Source organism: Notolepis coatsorum (assembly GCF_963971535.1).
Source record: "Notolepis coatsorum genome assembly, chromosome: 17".
Lineage (NCBI taxonomy): Eukaryota > Metazoa > Chordata > Actinopteri > Aulopiformes > Paralepididae > Notolepis > Notolepis coatsorum.
In genome coordinates this window covers 46,418,563-46,434,479 of record NC_140181.1, presented here as the reverse complement: position 1 = coordinate 46,434,479, position 15,917 = coordinate 46,418,563, and the positions used below count along the sequence as shown (strand labels likewise).

The following is a 15,917-nucleotide window of genomic DNA, read 5'->3' as shown; positions in this document are numbered from 1 at the left end:
AAGTCAACCAACGAACTAGATTCTTGTACTGGATCTCTTCTCTGGTAAACAAGAATACCCTGAAGACTCTGGCAGGAGCACTCATTCAAGGGTACTACGACTATGCTTGCACCTCATGGTACCAAAGCACCTCAAAGGCACTAAAAACTAAATTACAAACATCACAAAACAAACTGGTCAGACTACTGCTTGACCTTACTCCTAGAACCCACCTCACCCCTGCCCACTTTTCTTAGGGATTTGGTACATCTAACATAATTGATCGAAAGAAAGCAAAACTCTGTCTTCATAAAGATCACTAACTTTTTTAACGTATCTGTGTTTTATCTTATCAGTGTTTTTAATAAATTGGAAATCAAAGTTGTATTGTTATAATTCAAAGGAACACACCAACATTATGGGAAATGCGTATATCGTCTTGAGTCAGACAAGAAGATAGACACCAATTTCCTCTGTGCGTTCAATAGGAAGCTATCTGGCTGCAATCTAGCCTATTTTAGCACAAATTAATGGAAGCGGATATGGATCAGCTAGCCTAGCTGTTGGCCAAAAACACATCTCCTGGTGTTTTAAGCTAGGCTAGTGGTCCTTCCATTCATTTGTGCTAAACTAGGTTAGCTTGCAGACTGATAGCTTTCTACTGAACGCACAGAGAAGAAATTGGTATCTACACATATTGAAATAACGACTGTGGATGATGATGATCTGTTCACACAGGTAACATTTCCAACCCTGTGTCTACAACACTTGTTTTTCTAAGAATGCAGATATGAGTGTTAGGTAGCAGGCGTTTCCCATCTCACTTACCCTGTGTATGATTCCAGCTTTGTGAATGTACTACAGAAAGAGAGAGAGGCGAGAGGTTATAAACATGTCATCATTAATAAATAGATAAATACATTTATAAACAATAATAGTAACTATTAACTCATTGGCTGCCAGCTATTAGCCTTATCCTGTAGTAGCTACTGCCACCGCTGTAAACGATGGGAGTCGCTCACCTTGTTTGCAGGGCTATAACTATATATATATTATAGCTATGGATGCAATACTATGGCCCATTTGACATCGAGTATCTATCGTTCAAGATGTGAAAAAGGAATAATTTTTCCATCGATACATTCCTGTTTTATACCGTGGTGAATATAAGAATGGTTTTAGAGCGGTTTAGGGTAATTCCTGGGAGGCTAGTAATAGGCAGCAAATAGGCCGCAAGGCCTATTATACTTAATCCATTGGCATTTCGTCCCTATACACGCTACAATTAAAAATTCAAATGCATATGATCGGTATATTATGTTCCATCATGAATGCATGAAAGGGGGGGGGGGGGTCGTTTCTGATTAATTGATTGTCAATAACGGCATTCGTTAGTACAACAGCATACGCTGATCAGGGCGATGGCTATGAAAACAAGGCACAATCAAGCTGACATTTACGTTAAATTGCTCTTACCTGTGGCCGGTGAGATTCCAAAAAGAATATTCCAATTATTTGATTGCCATCTGGTAGATCGTATGTCCATTTGGGCCACGACATAACCCACCACAGCATAATAAATCGGGGGTCCCGAAAACGATTCAATGCGATCGGGTGAAACCCTCGGTCCAGGCTACTAGAAAAGTCTGCACGGAGGAATTTCATCGACACACAGCCCCATACACAGAGTCTCAAAGGGAGTGCAACATCTGCCGCATACCACCAGGCGGCGGTATTGGACTTTTGTGATCTCAGACTCATTCCCTATGGTCACACAGCTTTCCTGGATGGATTATGAATGGAAATAGCGAATAAAATAAATAACGATCAAATAACGAGTATACTCGTTGTTGGCGTCCAACGATTGGTGGCCAATAACGAGTATACTCGTCATTGGCGGGGAATGAGTTAAGCGCCAAAAACGAGATATCTAATTTTTTTCCCGTTTTTCTGATTATTATTGTTCTACACACTCACGCAGGCCTTTGTGAGTCTTCCTGTGGCCTCTGATTAACTTAGAATTGAAATGACAATTGAATCCTGATAGTTTACTGTGAGGGGCGGTTTGCTCACTCACTGCTGGCCAGATTAGTCGCCACCGGAGTTGAGAGCACTCCAGAGCAATGATAAGCCATTCGTATAGCAAACTTGTGTGTGTGCGCGCGTTCGCATCCCATCTCTGGTCTTTGGAAAGACCAGATGAGGTCAGAGGAGTTTGATAGTATTTACGGAGGATGGACAAATAATGTTGATATTTAAACATAAAAAATACAATACATAATAAATGTATACATGATCATGCAACATGAGAAAATTGTTGTAGGAATTTAAAGCTCAATATATCAAAACTGAGGTCTATTTGTATTAAAAACAATAGATTGTTTTTCATTTAAATGTCGAAGAGCTTAAAAATAAAAATGTCAAGTGATATTTCCGTTGCCTTTTTTGTGAGTTGATCTAAATGTTACCGATTGTGTTAAATGGGCATATATCGTCTTATATCGCAGGCACCTCAAATGAATCGTATCGTATCGTGGCAGACTTGTGATATCAGCAAATATGGTATCATTGTCCAAAGAATCTATATTGTATCGTATCGTGATGAAACTGATTCCCACTAGTGGTCTGCAAGGGCCTTGAAATAAAGCCCGAGCCCTGCCCGAGCCCGTGAACTTCAGGCCCTGCCCGAAAATAAGCCCGACTGTAAATAATATTTTAAGCCCTAGCCCGCGTGAAAACCCGAAAAAAATTATTATTATTATTATTAAAATATAAATTTTTTTGTATTTGTTTTAAATATTCTAAACACTTTATATATTAACTTAATAAATAAACAAAAACGAAAATGTCCAATAGGTCTGCCTAAATAACGCATATCACGCTGAAAACTAAGAATCATTTACATAGCCTGTTTCGCTCTTAGAATGCCTCCCTCCCAGTGCTCGCTTATAGAGCAGCCTCGTAAAACGTATTGAAGGCTATAGAATCTTCTTTGTCACACACACACACACACACGACACACAATAGCCTACTCAGTCACTATTAGGGATGGGTACCTTTCACATTTGAACCGATACCGGTACCTGTGAATCGATACCGGTACCCAACGGTACCTTTTTTCGGTACTTTAGTCTCAAGAAATTTAATTTACCTACCTCAGTCGTAAAAAAAAAATCCAAACTTCAAATAACTACAATTTCGACAGTTTTCGGCTTGTCATTGCTCCGACTGATTTGTTGTTGAATCAAGTCAAATCCTAGGTAAGCATATATTGTGCGTGTGAACGTTGACATGAAAAGAAAAAAGTAAAAAAAAAAAAAAATTAATAAAATAATTTTTTTTTAATTTTTTTTTCGGTTTCTCACTTGATTCGATACTCGGTAGTACCGACGTGTTTCGGTTCGGTACCTCAAAAGTACCGAATTCGGTACCCATCCCTAGTCACTATACAAACAAACATAAAACAGAAATCAGATTTCGAGCAGAGCAACATAATGAAAAGCACAACAAAACAGGTAGCGACCCAGCAAATAATAAACACTCACCACGACGTCAGCAACGCGTTGAACAACTTTAACAAAACTTCGCCAACCGGCTACATACATCCAAGAACAAATAAAACGTTCGCCAACTGGCTATATTCCAACACAACCAATCGAGTTGTCCCCGGCCTGAGTTCTCCCTGCGCGCTGCTGTAATTACATCCAAATGTTTCTCTGATGACAGCTTGGCGCAAAAGAGAAAACGAATCTTAAGGAAAACGAAGGTTATCCTATAACCCTAGTTATATGAAGATTTTTTTTTTTTAAACGCAATAATATAAAAAAAAAAAAAAAACGGCGGTGCCCGGGCCCGGCCGAGCCCGAATTATTTATTAAAAAAAAGCCCTACCCAGCCCGAACCCGTCGGGCCGGGCCGGGCCCCGTCGGGCCTGGGCAAGGTTGCAGTGCACTAATTCCCACCCCTACCCGCCAGTCAAGGCTAGATAAATATCCTTCCTATCCCGCCATGCCTATATAACCATCAGTTTCAGTGAAGATGGAAGAAAACATAAAATAAACCGAGTTAAAGCACACATGTGTGTGTTTAATTTTTTATTTATTTTTTTTATCACTCACCCCTACTAAGAAGGAATGACATCCTTCTCTCTTTCAAAATAGCAAAGTAGCTTCCCTCGCTTAGCCGATCCAGTTAGCCATTCCGTTTGTAGTTTTCGATATTAAAAGAACGTTGTCCCTTACTCCCTCTCGTCTGAACAATACACAATTGCGGTGTCGGCCTTCCATTTTCAATTGTTGTTCAAAATCTTAACTTTATGAAATCGTTCACTATCAGAAACTCTACATCAGTACATCCCCATCCCCATCTATAGTTAGCTAGAACAAAGGCTATGATGATGTTTAGCTTTTAATGCGATTTGATTGGTCTGAAGCCAAATCTCATCTGCTTCCCTTGGTGGGTGTTTTGATGTGCACTGGCGAGGCGGAGGCATTGGTGGAGGTGTTTCCTGTTTCATAATAAAAGTTCTCTGCGCTACGAATTTCATAATAAAAGCGGACACTATTGTCATAGGAGAAACGTATAACCGCCTATTGGGAACCCCTGATATAGACATATCATACATAGAAACCGCCAATAAATAATGTCTGTTTAAAAAATTAAAAAAACACGAGGTTGAGCAAGTGGAGATGGACCGGTCCGGCCCGGCCCACCGGGAACATTCCCGAATTTCCCGATGGCCGGTCCGCGCCCGCCAGCTAGCCTTGCTTAAAACTCTCGGAGAGGTATTTTTGGCCAACAGCTAGGCTAGTGGTCCGTATCCACTTCCATTAATTTGTGCTAAGCTAGGTTAGCTTGCAGCCGGATAGCTTTCTACTGAACGCACAGAGACGAAATTGGTATCTATCTTCTTGTCGGACTCTGAAGATGGTTAGCACAATTCCCATAATGTTGGCGTGTGTGTATATGCAGGCTATATAATGCATTATTAGCAGGCGTTTTAGGTCTAAATGGGTTAAGAGAAACACATACTGTACATGAAGGGTTGGAGTGCAGGGTCACCCACCTTGACCTGTAGGTGTGACCTCTGACCTTCAGGGGACAGTTTATCTAACCACCAAATCCACCCTGCCGCCTTAAATGTATTCATGGTAGCTTCTTATAATCTCTCATCATCCTTCAAGTAAAATGTTCCATTTCTATCGAAGGAAATGTTATTCTGACTTGCTGACAGTCTTACCCTGAGTCCACAGAGCATCTGGTAAACCAGGAACTGGACTCTGTCTTCCGACAGGTGGCCTCGCACCTTCGACAGATCAGTAAACATGTAAGGCATCACCAGGTAGCTGAAAGAGAGAGAGAGACTGTGACTTTTCATGCTCTTTAATGGATAATTGTACAAAAATAACAGAATAGAGGAAAAGATACCTCAACACCTACTCTCGCATAGACTATACAAACCTACATAGAGAAAGGCAGAGAGAAAGACAGGAGAGAGAGAGAGAGAGAGAGAGAGAGAGAGAGAGAGAGAGAGATGAAGATTATTTCACTGGAAGCCTCCATCTTGATCTTTCAGCTGGGCTTCAATCACCGTCATTTGACTATGACTTTGCATACAGCCGTTTTTGTGTGCTACTTTAACACTTTGAATGCCCAACCCGAGTTCTCGGGTTTACCCCCCGCGGGTTGAATGCCCATAACGAGAATATTCGTTTTTTCTCCTTTTTTTTTTTATTAGCGATCTGAATTCATTAGCAATCTGAATTCATATTTCATCAACCGAGTCTACCGTTGGTAAATCAGCCACCCCAGGCGCTCAGATGTGAAAAAAGCGCCCACTATCGTCTCCCAGATGGTAATTCACCCTTTTGGATTGGACTCAATGAAAATGTAACCGGGGCCGATCAGCTTCATGCTGGACCCTTAGCACAGCGTGTATACGCTGTTTTACAGTATACGCGTGGGATCAATAAAAGGATCGATTTTTGGAATGGTCGATCAAGAATTGGAATAATCCATTTGGATACCATCTGATCTCAGGTAAGGAACTATTTTACCAGTCTTAGGATAATCAGACCTGTTTTCACGGAGATATAAGCTTTCCCCCTATATGTGATATGGCTGTTTTGACTGTGCGAGTGATCAGGAAATAAGAGAATCGATTTACAGCTTGCGGCACCAGCGTGCATACGTACACATATACTATCGATAATCTAGCGTTTATTTGAAAACTATTCATAAATAGGCCGAACAATGACAACGTTCTAGAATATTACAGTACATCAGCGTTTATCAGGGATTATTTTTTTTTCTTCTTGAAAACGAGGGCTTTTCAAAATGCTATAAAACGGAAATGAACCGATAAAAAAACAATCCGCTTCGACAATGTTGACTGGAAATGGGTCATTGATAATGCGACGGGCAGATTAGACACATAGCCATAATTTAAAACATAGATTAGGCAATATTAACGTTAACATTGAAGTGGTTGCTGGGCATTCAAGGGGGTAAAAAGGAAAACACGGCCGGCTCATGGATGCCAAAAAAACAACCATTATCAAAATTGTATTTTGTTCTTTTGCCCCATATCCATACCTTGATGTGAAGTAAAAATTATACTATGGGTCAGTCAAATCCCCCAAAATAATGAAACTTTAGCTCATTGTTCCAAAACTGTTATACTGTTGTGATAGTGGAGGAATACTCGCCCAAAATGGATCATTTGTATATCAATGACTAACGCTGTCATTCCTTGAATACCTTTTTTTCCTTGCATGCCTCCACAGTGAACATAAATTCCCAAAAACCGGTAGCTGTACTTGATTAATTGAAGTTAACAGGGGCCAATTTTAACAACAGCAAAACTATATCAAAACATCAGTTTACAAACTGTCAAGACACATCATGCAGTATATTCCAAGTCTCATTTATCCAGTTGTATGCTCAGTACCTCCCAAACACATGCATTTTAGCTAAAAACTAGATAATTTCTGATTAAACACTCTCACACAGGAACGAATAGCATGCCTGGCAAAACTGCCCTCATGTCTAGCAAAAATGCATTTGTTTGGGAAGAACTGAGCATATATCATTCACAGGGATGGGTACCGAATTCAGTACTTTTAAAAAGGTACTTACCGAAACACGTCGGTACTACAGAGTATCGATTCACGTGAGATACCGTTACATTTTTTTTTTTTTTTTTTAACTTTTTTCTTTTCATGTCAACGTTCACACGCACAATATACGCTTACCTAGGATTTGACTTGATTCAACAACAAAGCAGTCAGGGCAATGGCAAGCCAAAAACGGTCGAAAGTGTGGTTATTTGAAGTTTGGATATTTTTTTTCACAACTGAGGTAGGTCGATTACATTTTTAGAGACTAAAGTACCGAAAAAAGGTACCGTTGGGTACCGGTATCGATTCACAGGTACCGGTACCGTATCGGTTCAAATGTGAACGGTACCCATCCCTTCATTCATAATTTTTGGGTGAAGTATTCCTTTAAGAAAGTTTAAGTGTATAAATAATGTACTACTGGACACTTCCCCTCTAGAACCGCAAACATTAATTAAATATACATATAAAAATATATATATTCTATTGTATTGTTTGTCTTGTTGTCCCCAGGTGCATTGTATGCAGGTTATTGTTGGAGGAGCACTCATTCAAGGGTACTACGACTATGCTTGCACCTCATGGTACCAAAGCACCTCAAAGACGCTAAAAACAAAATTGCAAACATCACAAAACAAACTGGTCAGACTACTGCTTGACCTTACTCCTAGAACCCACCTCACCCCTGCCCACTTTGACAACCTAGGATGGCTTAGAGTAGACGACAGAGTACAGCAACTTGCAATGGGCCTGGTCTACAAGATACACTACACGACTAAGGTACCCATGTACATGTCAAAATACTTCCCAAAGGTCAGTGAATACCACGATCACCACACCAGAGGGAGCTCCACAAATCATGTTAAACCCAGATTCGGCTCAAACAAGGGACTAAACACGTTTCGCAATTATGCCACATCAATGTGGAACGCCCTACCCAAAGCTGTAAAGGAATGTGAATCACTACCCACTTTCAAAACCACTCTAAAAGAGCACCTACGGGAGGCTGCAATTGGAAACTGGCCCCTGTAAATGTCCTAACGCAACCCCCTCCTCCAATGTACAATAAATGTCCTATTAAACACAATAATACACGAGACCCTCTTCTTGGGACCAAGTAAGGTTTAGTCGATAATCCAATGTACAGTTACCCCCCCCCCCCCCCCACCTCCAATGTACAGTTTCCCCTCCACCCCTCCTACCAACCTCCTTCCTACCAACCTCCTCCAATGTACAGTTTCTTCGTCAAATGTATACTCTCTTTTTTAGACTCTTGTATCAAAAACAGTACTGTATTTGTAAATCTGGTATGTCATAAATGTATAGATGTAAGCAGTACTGTCTATCTGTATGTCATGTATGTCATATATGTTATGATGAATTGAAAATGGGGGACCCTGATGTAAACAAGACGAAAGTCTCTCTGGTCTGCATCCCCTTAACAATTGTGTGTATTGAGCTGTACTATATTATACCCATTCTGCAATCTGTTAATAAAGTTTTCAATCAATCATGTAATCGACGTGTAGGGCTATTACTCAGCATTTCATGGATTACGATAGACCGCCCTAAAACCATACGTATATTCACCACGTTATAACACGGGAACGTATGGATGGAAAAAATATTAATTTTTTGCATCTTGACCGGAAGAAACCCAGTGTCAAATGACTATAGTACTGTATCCATAGCTATAATATAGAATATGGTTATAGCTCTACAAACAAGGTGACCATTTACATGGGGTTAATAGGTGGCATGAGGGGTTAACGATGAGTAAGAGGCGTGGCACTGGATCTGTTAAAGGTCCAGTGTCTTGCTATTCCTTTCACTATTTGGGCAACTTTACACAATTCCTGTGAGTTTATGGAACACATATGTAAAAATAAATTCCAAAAAATTCATTGTTTTGTATTTCTAATCAAGTACTCTAAAGCAGCATTTTTCCACTTCAAGATTTCAAGCTGTTTTGGGCTGGGCTCAGCCCATAAGCGCTTTGAGTGACCGTCACCCACAGTCTGCACTGACAGACAGAGAGAGACATGGAGAGATTGAGGGGGATACTAATTCATTTCGCCGCGGGGGGGGGGACATAATCCCACGGGACAATGCATTGGTAACTTGTTTCAAATGACAATATATACCCCTGTGAATATTATTGCACGGATCGGAATACGGGCGCACGCGTGGGAGCGTGCGCAATGATATTTTGCAGCAGGTTGACAGTGATATGCGAGTGCTCCCGACTGCGTGTGTGTTTCCCCAAGAGAAGCTCCTGCCCCGCGCAAGCGGTCGGGAGCGTGTGTGTGGGGGGTGCTCCTGTCACTCTCTCCCTCTCTGTCTCTCTCTCCCTCTGTCTCTCACTCGTTCTCTGCTCTCTCTGTCGGCACCCGTTTGAGGAAGTGTCAGTATTTCCACTCGCTCTGTTGTTGAGTGCGCTACAACCATAGAGGGGGCGTTAGTTATGCAGATCAGCAGCACCTACTGACGTCAGGGAGCGAGTCAAATCAGAATGGCTTAGTTCACTGGGGGAGGATATTGTCTCAACTGAATTGGAGCAATCCGCCAAAATGAGAATTAGAGACAGACCCCATTGATACAAACCCCCATTGCTAGAAAACAATGGTAAACACTGGAAAAGGATATTTATAAGACAGGGGACCTTTAAATTATGAGTGTCTCCATGACGGATATGGTTGGGAAGGGTGTTCCAGAGGGTGGGGGCAGCTGCAGCGAAGGCCTTGTCGCCCAGGTCTGGAGCTTAGTTCTGATGGGTTGGAGGAGGTTAGCATCTGCGGACCTAAGGCAGCGGGTAGGCGTGTGGTGGAGAAGGTAGTCAGAGAGGTAGGAGGGGGCCAAGTTGTTGAGGGCTTTGAAGGTGATGAGTAGCATTTTGAACTGAATCCTGTACACGATGGGGAGCCAGTGGAGATCGTGGAGGATGGGGGTGATGTGGTCGGAGCAGCGGGTGGAGGTGAGCATTCGAGTAGCAGAGTTTTGGACATATTGTAGTTAATTGAGGATTTTGGTGGATGTGCCTTAGAGAATGCTGTTGCAGTAGTCCTGGTCCAGTCCGGATGTGATAAGTGCGTGGGTCACTGGGTCAGTGTTTCGGCAGCAGAGAAGGATAGTGAGGGTTGGTAGTGAAACCCTAAATGAAGTTGCAAACTATGTTTATAAGTTGGCACCAATCACAAAGGTAAAATAGCTTGTTGGTACCTGCCTGTGGATGACATGTGCACTATATCTGGCTAAGTCAACAGCAAGCAACAGCTTCCCACAATGGTTTCAACAGTGTCAGATTGATACTCCAGCCCAGTATTACATCTATTTATCATCAAAGACATTTTCCGTCTCTGCCTTAGGGATATTCCATCATGGCCGTAAATACTCACAAGTCCTGGAAGTCGTCAAACCCCAAGGCAGGTGTAAACACATCAAGAAGGCCTATCACCTGGTGGAAAAGAGAGAGCGAGAGAGAGAAGGAGAGAGAGTGAGAGCGAGGGAGAGAGTCCATGTGTTACAGATAGAGACACAGAACACAGGGAAGTGACATATTATTTCATATTAACTTCTGAAAGGTGTGTGGTACCTGCCCGAGTTTAGAGCCTGTACAGTATAGTGAGTGAGCACATGTGAAGTCACTTAGATATACTATATAGCATGCACTCTATGCAATTTCATGTTCACATTGTGTCTGTTGCACAGTATAACTTTTAGAGTCCTTGATACGTCTTTGAGGGGGCGTAGCAAGGAATTCTGGGACCTCTGCACATGATGCATCTTGGGGGAGAGAGCCCCTCTCTCCGCCTCATCCGTGACTCATATGCACGCATCTCCAGACAATCTAACAGATTAGTTATACAGGCACACAGGGGGGCGAATTTAGAGCCCGCCATTGGCGCTCAGTTTTTACGTTTGGCGCCTCCCACTGAGAGGTCTGCCCGCCGTGTGGAGTGTAATCAATCAATCAAGTTCATAACGATACTCTTATTTTGAAAATCTGTGCGGGTCTCATTTCCGCCCCAAGCGCATCTCCAGTCATAATATCGATGGCTCCGGCAGTTAGCAACATTCGGTTCGTATGATACTTATTTTGAAAGAAAAACGTGGCAACGAGTCATATCCGCCCAGCCCTGCAGCGGGATACTATTGGCTAAGGGCTTCTGCTCGTATCAACACAGAGGCAGTCTGCTCTAGTCTAGAAGAGCGGACCTCCATGAGCTACCGTTACTGTTTAAAGGGGAACTCCAACATTTTGGGAAATTAGCTCATTTAACATCTTCCCTGGAGTTAGACAAGAAGATACATACCTTTTTTGTCTCTGTGCGTGCATTTTAGCTTTGGGAATAGACGCTCCGTTAGCATAGCTTAGCTTCATCACTGGAAGTGAGGCAGGACAGTAGCCTTACAGTGCCTTACAGTGTATTGCAAGGTCTGACATTGACCAAACTTGATATGCATGACCTTGGTGGGCTCTAGGTCAACTCCTGAAAAGGGGGTCAATGTCAGACTTTGCAATCAAAAGTTAGGGGGCTAATAACCCTTGCCATAATTTCAGTGCGCCCCCTAACTTTTGATTGCAAGGTCTGACATTGACCCCCTTTTCAGGAGTTGACCTAGAGCCCACCAAGGTCATGCATATCAAATTTGGTCAATGTCAGACCTTGCAATACACTGTAAGGCACTGTAAGGCTACTGTCCTGCCTCACTTCCAGTGATGAAGCTAAGCTATGCTAACGGAGGGTCTATTCCCAAAGCTAAAATGCACGCACAGAGACAAAAAAGGTATGTATCTTCTTGTCTAACTGCAGGGAAGATGTTAAATAAGCTAATTTCCCAAAATGTTGGAGTTCCCCTTTAAACAATGACCCAGTCAACTATTCACTTTTAGTTTAATACATGACGAGGCATTGTCTAACGGTATCTAGCTGGCTAGCTACTGATAGCTGCTGATATCAACAAATGCTCCAGCAATAGTCGACTCGAGTGCATAATACCTCCGTTCCCTCGTTAGCTAGCTCATGTTAGCTAGCTCACGTTAGCTAGCTCACGTTAGATCTATATGTCCCAGTAAACTAAATTGTCTTAACGTTATCTAGCGGGCTAGCAGTAGCTACAGATAGCTCCTGATATCAATGTCTTATAACATTGATTCAATGCGTATTCTAGCTGAGGGCATGTTGAATGTGATTTGACCAAAGAACCGTAACATTATACCAATAGGGTCCAGCTGCATCGCCGGAGAATCCTTGCATGCTGAATGTAGGGTCTAGCTGAATATAGGGTCTAGCTGCAGCACCGGAGAATCCTTGCTGGTGCTGGAGGCTACTCAAGTATACACACAGACAGTGGAGCTGTTTGCAGATAGCGAGCATTTTGACTTATTGCGTGGTGGCGATGTCTCGCAGATAAAAAATCTTTTTTATATAAAATATATATATATATTTTTTTTAATCAAAAGAAATTTGGCAGGTAAGAAATATGCTTGGCGGGTAGATTCTTCCCATCTACCCGCCACTGGCCGGTGAGTCAAAAAGTTAATTTCGCTCCCTGCAGGCACACCCATAGTGGAAATAAGGGCAACACTGTTATTACCACACACAAAATTGCCTCGTTTAGTCATAAAAGGAACATTTTAAGCCTTAATAGCATGCACCTTTTTTTTCTTTACCTTTATAACCTTTTAAAAACAAACCTAGTAGTCCAGACCCTCTGAATACCCCCACCCAGTGCAGGGCCCTGGGTAATCAGTTCCACTATTCCCCCCACTTGCTATGCCCCTGTGTCCCAAAATGTATACAAAAAAACCCAGATAAAGAAATGTTGCACAGTGAGAAGATTTGTTATGATTGGCGAATAATAACCAAGGTCTTTCAAACCTGCAGAAGCCTGCAGCGGTGACATGTGTTGGGTCTATAAACTCCGACTCACATTTTCGTGTTTCATATGCCTAAGCAGCCGTAGCTCCCGATAGGCCCTCTTGGCGAAGATCTCTGACTGGAATGGCCTATGAAGCTTCTTGATGGCCACTTTCTCTTTAGTCTTCTCATTAAAGGATGAGCTGAAACAAACACCGTGAAATAGCTGGTGACTAGATATACTATATATAGATAGACAAACAGATAATAGACAGATAGATGATATATAGATAGACAGACAGATACATACCAGTAATACAGATGAGCATAAATAGCTAAAATAATATAGATATTCTCCTATTAAACAAAAGCCCCCAAATGTGAGATCCATTAATCACATATTGTGGGTCAAAGGGTAGTTCACACTGCAAGCCTTTGTGCTCAATTATGCTTTATTGCTCATATCCAATTTCACGTTTGGTACTACAGATTCCAGTGTGCCACGCTCGCTGAACAGGCTGCGTAAATGAACAATAACAAGATGTTAGTAAACATGGAGGACACTGAAGTCACAGTTATAGTTTCATTTATACGTTGATGTGCAGTTGATGTGGACAATAGGGGTGGGGAGGTGGTGAAAGAGAGCAATTTCTGCTTTCAATATGCTTTCAAATAGGGCTGGGCGATATAACGATAATTATCGCGATATATTTAAAAAAAAAAATCTTCTTTTTTTTCTGACCTGCAACAGGGCAGTTTTAAAACCAGAGACAGTGGACAGACTTGTCTTTCTTGCCTGCAACTTAAAGTAATGGCTTTGCTTGTCCAAATGACAATACTGACCAAATTGAGATTTATTTTTCTCTTTTATTTAATTTGCTTTCTAATTTAAAATACAGTTTGAAACCGTCTGTACACAGTAGGCTATGTGTGCTAGCAGAGCTAGTCTCCAGTCATGAGTCACAGTGCACATGTGCAGTGGTTTGTCCACCAAAAAAGCACCAAAAGATAGAAAAGAAACTAGCAGAGCCAACTCCCCTGGAGCCACAGCCAGCAGAGAAGCCGGTTTACTTTCGCTTTCAAACCAGCTGCAGCCTGAGAACTGGAGTGTGAGGGGATGTAACACTAAAGATGGCGGCAACAACAAAGAATTGCTGCAAAATAAACATACATCTGTTGATTTTTTTTTATTGATATCGTTATCGCAATATCATTTTTGGCCATATCGCCCAGCCCTACTTTCAAACACAGACGGTTACGATACGTCCCCTCAGGTTTTGCTTGTACAGAAGTATCACAACAAATACGTATAAGGTAAACACCTCACTGTCCCTCCACTGACCACCGGCTGACCGCCGGGGGTTGTGCCCATCTTATACCACTCTCTGCCAACACTGTAAGCATATGGAGATGTTTACCTTCTTTGCAGGGCTATAACTTTTTTTTTTTTTTAATTGTATTGCTATATTCACATTACTATGGCCCATTCAACATCGATTATCTATCGTTCAGGATGTGGGAACGTTATACTTTTTCATTCATACATTGTTGTGTTAATACCTTCGAGAATATAAGTATGTTTTTAATCTTTTCTGCTAGTTATAGGCCCAAACGCATATGATAGATTATCGATTGGCGTTCCTCCTGTATTAAAAAATTCAAATGTATATGATCGGTATACATTATGCTTCATCATGCGTGGAGGAAAGGGGGGGGGGGGGGGTCGTTTATAATTCCTTGATCATCAGTAACGGCTTTATGTAGTATGGGTGGATATATTGATCAGACTGTTTGCAAACAAGGAAATGCACAACCGGGTTGAAAATACACTGTTTACACGATTACCGTGCGCCAATGATACTGGAGGAGAAAGATCCCAATTATTCGACACCGATCACCTAGATCCATTTCCGGTTTGTATGGCGCAATAAACGCCGAAATCATATCGATTATTGCGTTATGGCAGCAATCCATATGTACTATAGTGTCTGTCAGGAGTCCCTTAGCGAGATGTGACTGCCGGAGGAATTTCCCCGACGCACCGATGACAACATCCGGTTTTGGCGAGAGTGTAACTCGCCCGACCATCCACCAGGCGGCGGTATTGAGCCGTTGCAGTCCCATCTAGGGTTTCGCTAGGCGAAAAAATGAAATATTTATCTCAAAAACGCTGTACAGCGATGTTGGCGGTCAACGCATGGCGGGCAATAACGCTGGAAAGCGTTTTTTGCCGCCCAATGTGTTAATACTCATAGACAGGCCATTGAGATGGTCCTGTGACATTGTAGACCTCAAGTATGTTTTAATGAGCTTCAATTTTGAGAAGCTACTCTCTGCAGAAGCTATTACGGCACGGTGGTGTAGTGGTTAACACTGTTACCTCACAGCAAGAAGGTCCAGGGTTCGATTCCCGCTTGGGGACCAGGTTTCCATGATGCTAGTTACCCAGGTGGGGTATCTCCCAGGCCTTTCTGTGTGGAGTTTGCATGTTCTCCCCATGCTCGCAAGGGTCCCCCCCCCCCCCGATAAGATAAACCCAATGGAAAAACATGCACAACAATAGATCGCTAACGCTGTGGCGTCCTTGACAAAGACGGACAGGAGCACTTGGATTGGTCACCTGGCACGGCTCACGTTGACGCCTGTCTGCTCCCGGCTGCCCTTGGGGGGGGAAGGACGACGGGATGGGTTAATCGCAGATACGTGCCGATTGATGACCTCTGAGCAGGTCCTAAATTATTTATTATTATTACAGTCACTGGAGAAGTGGCAGAAATTCTGAGGGCCACCCACATATTTGGGTACATTTCTTTCAGTTTCTTCTCCTGTAGAAAGGATCAAAGTTCCAGGGTGGTCATGTTGGCCTTGGGAAAATCTGGGACATTTTGCATTTCCAATGAAAGTTCTTTTCCATCCAGGTGTGACTGGCCATTGCAGGTGAGGGAGATACTTAGTGCTG

The 15,917-nt window shown here is 42.3% G+C and overlaps 1 protein-coding gene across 1 annotated transcript in view; it reads right to left on the bottom strand.

Moving 5' to 3' along the window:
- The window catches only part of mapk13 (mitogen-activated protein kinase 13), a 73,972-nt gene that overhangs the window by 45,904 nt on the left and 12,151 nt on the right, over positions 1-15,917 (bottom strand). The window contains exons 2-5 of the mRNA XM_084334083.1: positions 13,032-13,161; positions 10,493-10,551; positions 5,219-5,324; positions 808-837 (exon numbers count right to left, since the gene is read on the bottom strand). Of these exons, the coding sequence (XP_084190209.1) occupies positions 808-837; positions 5,219-5,324; positions 10,493-10,551; positions 13,032-13,161 (325 nt within the window). The remainder of the gene's footprint in view (positions 1-807; positions 838-5,218; positions 5,325-10,492; positions 10,552-13,031; positions 13,162-15,917) is intronic.